Source organism: Leptodactylus fuscus, chromosome 5 (genome assembly GCF_031893055.1).
Source record: "Leptodactylus fuscus isolate aLepFus1 chromosome 5, aLepFus1.hap2, whole genome shotgun sequence".
NCBI lineage: Eukaryota > Metazoa > Chordata > Amphibia > Anura > Leptodactylidae > Leptodactylus > Leptodactylus fuscus.
In genome coordinates, this window is record NC_134269.1 from 148,755,486 (window position 1) to 148,763,586 (window position 8,101).

The 8,101-nt window shown below is 42.0% G+C and overlaps 1 protein-coding gene across 1 annotated transcript in view; it reads left to right on the forward strand.

Moving 5' to 3' along the window:
- The window catches only part of FGD6 (FYVE, RhoGEF and PH domain containing 6), a 61,685-nt gene extending 58,330 nt beyond the window's left edge, over nucleotides 1-3,355 (forward strand). Inside the window, exons 20-21 of the mRNA XM_075274480.1 lie at nucleotides 1,617-1,765; nucleotides 3,196-3,355. Of these exons, the coding sequence (XP_075130581.1) occupies nucleotides 1,617-1,765; nucleotides 3,196-3,232 (186 nt within the window). The 3' untranslated portion in view covers nucleotides 3,233-3,355. The remainder of the gene's footprint in view (nucleotides 1-1,616; nucleotides 1,766-3,195) is intronic.
- Nucleotides 3,356-8,101: the final 4,746 nt, after the last annotated feature.

Genomic DNA, 8,101 nt, shown 5'->3' on the forward strand with positions numbered 1-8,101 from the left:
ACGTTTTTTTTTTTTAAACCGGACACAGAGTCGGACATGCAGTACTGTACGGTTTAAAAAAAAACTGGTTTCGCCACGGAGAGCATAAGATGCTCACCGGCGCTCACGGCTGAACTCTGCATGACAGGTTTCCGTCTTCTGCATGCAGAAGACGGAAACCTGAGAATGGAGTGCCGAACGCTGGTGTGAACCCAGTAAAGACTCACACCAGGGAGGTCTGCTGACTAATCAAGGCCTGATAATAGTCTGTGTATGAAGTCTGGGAAGTGTGACCTGTCCAGACCAAATCTACAGAGCAGGTACTGTGCCACCCATTGTTGTTGCCAAGGTGGGAGTCTGGTAGCCAGCCTCCTGTATAGTCAGGGAAAAGTTCCTTATATTTAAGTGAGTTCTCAGAGTTCTCACATTACATAATACATGGAAGGGAGTGATGTATAAAAGGGCCACAAACAATGTACGTCACATAAGACAATGTGTCAGTATAAGTAGATGCAATATAAACACAGAGTAGTTGTATTGACAAGACCACATAGTCATATAATAGCAAAGGGTTAAAGTGAAAAGCTACATCACTATACTAAAAGACATGAGGAAAGAGGGGTGCACAAGATAATCCCAAGAGAATCCAAGAAATCTCCTTACCATGAACAAACACGCCCCGACGCGCGTTTCGCCAGTTCAGCTTCGTCAGGGAGGTCACACGAAGCTGTAATGGCGAAATGCGCGTCAACTTATACTGACACATTGCCCTATGTGATGTATTGTTTGTGGCCCTTCTATACATTACTTCCTTCCATGTGTTATGTAATTTGGCGGCATTGGCTCCCCCTTTTTTTCTTTTCCCTTCTAAAGTATGTCTTTTGATGTGATTTATATTTTTTATGTGTATTTTCAAATAAAACTTTAATATTTTTTATATATTTTCTGTATTTCTGCTTTGGCAACGTTTTTCTTCTATTTTTTTTTTGGTACACATTTATACAGGCCTATTTGGCAATCAGAAAGCCATGACTGAGTGCTGAAGGCCTGTGTCAGCATTCTACTGTTCAGAACACAAAATTTTCCGATATCTGAATGACGCTGGGTTCACACCTGCGTTTGGGGTCTCCGTTCTATGGTTTCCGTCTTCTGCATGCCAGAAGACGGAAACCATAGACTGGGTCCGGCCGTGAGTGGCGGTGAGCGTTTTAGGCTCTCCGCCGCGAAACCGGATTTTTTTATCCGGACACAGAGTACTGCATGTCCGACTCTGTGTCCGGATTATAAAACCCGGTTTCGCGGCGGAGAGCCTAAAACGCTCACCGCCGCGCACGGCCGGACATCTCTCTCACCCATTCAAATGAATGGGTGAGAGAGACTCCTGTAGGTTTCCGTCTCCTGCCTGTGTTTTAGGCAGGAAACGGAAACCTAAGTACGGAGTGCCGGGCCGCAGATGTGAACGAGCCCTGAGCTCTTATTATTTAGTTTGTGGGGCTTTGGATTACGTAACACGTTTCCCATGGAGATATATGAAGTTCCCTTTTTCAATTTAGTTCGAGAAACAAGTAATATTGTAATTTGAGGGATCACTGGCTAGATTCGTGTTCTTAAATGGAGATGCTTTTATATCATTGTAGGACATTGCAGCATTGGAGAGCCAACCACTTCTAGGATTCACAGTTCAAGTAGTAAAGGAAGATGGCAGTGAAAATAAAATCATTCATCTACTACACAAAAACACTTTATTTTATGCTTTCCGAGGTGATGATGTGCATACTACTGAACGGTATGTTGTTCCTTTGAATCCCTAACTTTTAGGCCCTGTTCATACATTCTTGCATAGAGCTGGTCTGTGCTGATTTTTTCTTTTTATATACAAGTTTACATTACCAAGTCAAGGCTTTTCTTTGGTCTAAACTGTTCCAATGTATGTGCTACTTTATAGGGAGCATGTAGAAAAGCTTAGATCAGTATTGTTCTAGAAATATTTGTATGCAAGAGAATATGTCAGGTCTATTTGGGAAACTAATCCATCCACCAATCGTAATGGACCAGTGGTTTAGTGTCCCACATGGCCCAATTGTAACCCTGCCTATGCCTGCTGTGCAACCAAGGTATTCTTCCTTGCTTCACTGAACTGCGCAGTGGCCGGGAACACTAGAGGGGAGTCTGAGACTTCTTGGACTTGTCTCTTGGTAATTATATAGGTTTGTGTCTCACTTTACGGGACACAATAGGGCTATTTCAGACACTAAACCACTGGTTCTTTAGGACCTATGGGTGTTTTAGCGTCCCACATGGACCTGACACAACCCCTTTAATTTTGTTACTTCGGAAATTGCAACTAAGGAGCCTCCAATTGTTTTAAAACATATACATGATTCTGGAAATTCTAGTTTAAACCTTAAGACTAAGGCCCGGTTCACATTAGCATTTGGTGACTCCGTTCGGAGAGTCAGCTTGGGGACCCCCCGAACAGAAACCTATGCACATTAAAAAGTGGTTACGTAAGAATCCACATGGACCCCATAGACTATTATGGGGTTCATTTGGTTTCTTAGGTAACCGCTTTTTAATGAGTATAGTTTTCCATTCCAGTTCCAAGCGGACTCCCCAAATGCTGATGTGAACCAGGCCTTAGTGGTCACCAACAAGTTCCAAGATCATACGGAAGCAAAGGGCAGTATGCTAAAAGCATTTGTATGTGTCTCTGAGTTTCTGCCTTTTTCAATATTGAAAGGCACGAATAAGAGGGAAATCTGCACTATACTCAATGCAGTATGTAGAGCTGTAGCATTTGCCAAAGGGGGGTTGGAACCTATTTTTTAGGTTTTAAAACTGGAGATCTAGCCATTTGAAATGACAATGGGGCCCGGGCCTAAGATTTACTGTATACTAACATTCACATGGCAATACTTTGAATAAGGATTTGTAAGGTAAACCTGGAGTGCATCCTCCAAAAAATATCATGGAAATATTGCACCTTCTGTGTTGTATTTCTACGCATTATTGGATCACAAGTACTGATGTCAAATATTGACTTTGTGAAAGCAGCCTTAAATTGTGCACTATATCTGATACATGAATTCACGTCTGTATGTTCTATAATCCAGATGCTGCACTAAGTGATTTTCATACAAGCACTGGATTCTGGAACTATGGGAAATGTTAAGCAGCATGAAATGATGTGACTTTTTTTTTTTGTCATTTCCCCAGGTGGATTGAAGCTTTTCAAGAGGGAACAATATTATAATAACAGTCTGTGACAAGCCTCTTGTGACAAGAACACTACGGACATAATATTTTGGATTATTTTGTACATTTCTACAATTCTTCATAGCCCGTTTTTGCAGTCTTCTACATGTTTGTATATTAGTTTGTTGGACCTTGTGTACATATTATTTATTAAATCACCCGTTTTAGGTTTACCAATAGATACACCAGAGACTGACATTATTTGTACATATATAGAAATATTTTATTGGATTGTCCATGTTTTTATACATACTATATTTTACATAAATGTTTGAAGAACTTAAGTATACTGTGTTTTTGTGCAATGATAACATCAAACACCTAGCGCCCTGAGCGTTCCGAAGGGTCAGCGAGCACTCCCCACGTCATACCTCAGAAACGCCCCTCCGTTGCTTTTACTCCATATGACCTCTTCCTCTAGACATCCTGTACTGCCTCTATCTTCTGTAGTCTCGCTCCAGGCAGTTGAAATCCCGTGCATACGCAGTAACGCTCCGTTCTGAGCAGTACTGCGCATGCCCGAGCGCCATTTTGTTGTAGAGAACTGCACAATCGTACTGTGCATGCGCAGCATACTCGTGTAGTTCTCACGGGAACTGAGCTACTAAGACCTCAGATGTGAACGATATTGAACACAGATGCGTTGGGGACAGAATGGGGTGCTTACATATTAAGTCAGAAGATGCAGAATTGGTGGACCCCTCAAGAGATGAAGCTCTCCTCCAACGTCAGGGAGTTGAAGAAGGTGTCAAGGACTCTGATTAATTTCCAGTCACTGTTGCAGGACAGGACAGTGAAAGTTCTGTGTCAAACTGAATGGTGCGGAGTAGAAAAGGTAGTATACCAATATATGGACAGACAATATGGGTACATATATGTCTGAACTTAACTTTGATATGTGTCACCTGTCCTACCAGTACCAGGGAAATTAACCCTTTAGTCTCTGTGGCTGCTCAGAAAGAAGAATAGTACAAGTATAATTCACCTTTATCTACACTTCCATGAACTTATAGACTTCTACATAGTACTAACAGCAATGTTCTTCACAAGCACTGACAGACTTCGAAATTTAAGCATACCTTGGGGCACATTTATAAAAAAAAAAATGGTGTCAAAAAAGCACAACTGTTTGGTGCCAAAAAATGCAGCTTTTATCCTTTATTTGCTGCTCTACTTTCTAACTATAAAGCAAGTGAACCGTGGACTTAATAGCCAGACATACTTAAAAGGGTTGTGCCATCAATAGAAATGTAAACTGAATATGCATTTTACAGAACCTTTCTAAGGTATTATTATTAAAAATAAGTTTTATCATAGAAATACTGTAATTATAATAGCACCCCTATAATGGAAAAAATGTCATTTTAGTGAGGCTTAGTCTTGCATGCCCAGAGGAATACAGTACAGCTTCTGTTGTATCCACAGTGAAAAAAGGGATATCATGTAGGCTGGACATAGCCTTTCTACTGAGGAAGATCAGCATTAGCTGTGGCATTTATCATTGATTGACCTGGGCATCATCTGCTTTATTTTGGGTCTAAAGATAAAAACTTACACTCTTATCACCTAGAGATGAATCTTTGAAATATGGTTGATACCTTGTAGTGTCTGTTTTTTACTGGACCCCTTAGGCTTGCATAGCTGAGATAAGGATAAAAATGAGAAAACATGGTAGTTCATGCAAATTTCTCAGTACTGTTCATTTTGGTTTTTTTATGGCCAACACTTGAATGGAAAGATCTTTCATGTTGAAGAGCCCTAAAGGGGAAACAGAAGCGTGGCAGGCTGTTTTACAGTTGCAGTGCCATCAGAAAATGCGACACCCCCCCCCCCTTCAAGACATAATTTGCCAATTTCCCCTAACTCAAACTATAAAATTGTCAGTTGGTTTATCCTGCACAGTAGACACTGCAAATAAAAAAACAATGTCAAAATTCCACCAAAGTTTTTCCTGTGAAAAGAAGTAAACACATTACAGTTTTTCCAGGAGCGTTTTTTTACAGAAATTCTGCAGGTTTCCTTTGTGGACTTTCTGCTTCCATGATCTCTATAGTGAAACCACCAGCGTTTCTGTAAGTATAATTGACATGCCGCGAGTTCCAAAACTGCAGCATTTCCACTGCGCATATTATTCTGCAATGTGTGTATGGTATTCCCAACTGCTTTGTAAAACGCTAGTGTTTCCACTGTGAAAACCACAGCGTTTATTCCACGAGGGGCTCCAGCCTTATTGTGTATAAAATATGTCAAACATAAAAACACTATCTAAATTTGATATATTAGTATTGCAGTGTACAGTAAGTGTAATCAGAACCCTTAAGGTTCAAGGTCCCTAGGAGGTCTGAAACAGGGATGCTTTAACCATAGAGTCAATGGTGCACTTGCATTGGGCCCTATGGTAGCAGGGGCCCCTTTTGGACTGTGTGACAGCCCCGCATTTCCTGTCCAGGGTAGTAGGTTCTTGCTACAACAACTCACTGGCATCCAGAGGATCATCGGAGTACTTTTGCAAGCAACAGCTAGATGCATTGCACCTAAAGTCAACAGTGTACAGTGTGAAGAGGAAAGGGGCAAGAACTGTACCTTGTGGTGCCACTACAGATCAGTGTCAGATACACAGTCCTGGGATCTCACATACTGAGGTCAGGTAGTCTAGTATTCAGTTGGACAAGTGATGGTCCACTCCAACAAGGTCCAGCTTGTCCCTCAGTATTCCTGGCTGAAGTGTTTAAAGCACTAGATAAATCAAAGAACATTATTCTCAGTGTTCCCGGGTTTCTCCAGGTGAGAAAGAGCTCTGTGAAGAAGGTGGATGATTGCGTCATCTACCCCAATGCTCGGCCGATAGGCAAACTGAAGGGGGTCCGTGGCAGAGCTCACTAGCGGTTGGAGATGTGCCAGGACCAGTCTCTCTAGGGCCTTCATCAAGTGGGATGTCAGTGCTACAGGTCTGTAGCCGTTGAGGTCCGTCAGATGAGGTGTCTTTGGACTGGTAGCACACAAGATGTTTTCCACTATGTAGTACAACTCCCTGCTTCAGGCTCATATTGTACGTGTGTAATAACACCACCCAGCTGGTCTCCGGACATGTTAAGGACTTTTGCGCTTATCCCATCAGATCCTCCAGCCTTATACAGTTGGGGCATGATACTGTGGGGGCAACCTGGAGGATCCGGGGACATGAAACTAAGGGAGCAACTTGATGGGGACATGAAACTGTGGGGGGAAACCTGGAGGGGCATGACACTATAGGGGCAACCTAGGAGGAGGGGAGACAATAGTGTGGGAGCAACTTGGGGGGCACACATGACACTGTGGGGGCAACCACATGGGGTGGGGGGGACATGAATCAGGGAGGGTAACCTGGAGGAGGACATGAAAATGTGGCGGCAACCTGGAAAGGTACATTATGAGAAGAATTACATTGTATGGGGTCAATTAGGGAGGCATTATATATTATTATAATAATTATATTGTGTGAGAGCCACTAAGAGGCATTATACTATGTGGGGGCATTGAGGGGACATTATAAATTGTGCAGTGCTTGCTAGCGGTACCCATTGAACTTAATGTGAGGCTTTTTTTCAGTGCTGAAAATTCAGCGCCAAATAGAGCGCCATTTTCCTCCGTGTGAATGGACCCTCAGAGGAAACCTCACACTTGTATGTGCCAATCAGATATGTTTAATAAACATATTTGAGCTCTACTATATGCACTACTGGTGTTTAATAAACATATTTGATTGGCACATACAAGTGTGACGTCTGCCTTCATATATGCAATAAGGATTGGGACCCTACATTCACACCATTGAGTTGAGTTGTATCCCTATATACCTAGAGGAAACCTGTTACACGGTGCAATACGGCTCTATCATTGGGAAAACTCATATTTAACTAAGCACATACTTATATAGCACTATAGAATCAAAAAAGCGGCACTACTGCGATTGGGGCGGCAGTCAAATAATATCACCTCATCGTAATCGAGCCTATACGAGGAATAAACCATGGATTTTAGCTGATCCCGGGTGGTGCTCACTGCAACAAGTGCCGTAAAAAAAAATTATAAGAAAAAACAGGGCACTCACCAACCACGGGATAAATAAAACAGCGAACTTTTATTTCATCTTCTTAAAACAATCGATATTTCAATCAGAGATAGAGTCAGATGAAAAAACGAAGCAACGATCGTTTCATGCATTCTGCACTTTGTCAGGAAGCCTCACTGAGACGTCTGATGCATGCTGGAGGCTAATTAGCATATGAATAAAAATTAACTTATTCAAAGACTACTGAGGCAATTTACATACTAAAGGTAGGTGTGGAATAGACTTTCTATAGGCTATGCAAGGATGTGATTAGTTAAAAATGACTTTTGCCAGTGCTAAAGCCCCTTTAATCAGTATAAGGGTCAGTTCACACGTGAAAACCGCTTAGCTTATTTGTGCGAGGTAAAAAACCTCGGGGAGTTTTTTTGACGCTGTTTTTTGCATTCCATGCGGTTTTTGACGCGGTTTTCGCTAGGTTTTTTTTTTCCTATATGTGCTATAGAAACTGCAGGCGAAAACCGCGCGTTTTTTTGCAAAAAACTGCGCGGTTTTGTGTGCAAAAAAACGCGCAGTTTTTTACCGCGCGGTTTTCGCCTCCCATTCACTTCTATGCAATTCTTCAGGCGTTTTCCGCCTGAAGAAAGGTCATGTCGCTTTTTCAGGCGGAAAACGCTAGGAGGAAAAAAAAAGCTAGTGGTCTACATAGACCACCATGTTAAAGGAGCGGTTTTTGAAGCGAATTCCGCTGTCAAAAACCTCCCCTTTGCCCACGTGTGAACTAGCCCTAAAATCAGTAACAATACTGGCGTTTTATTT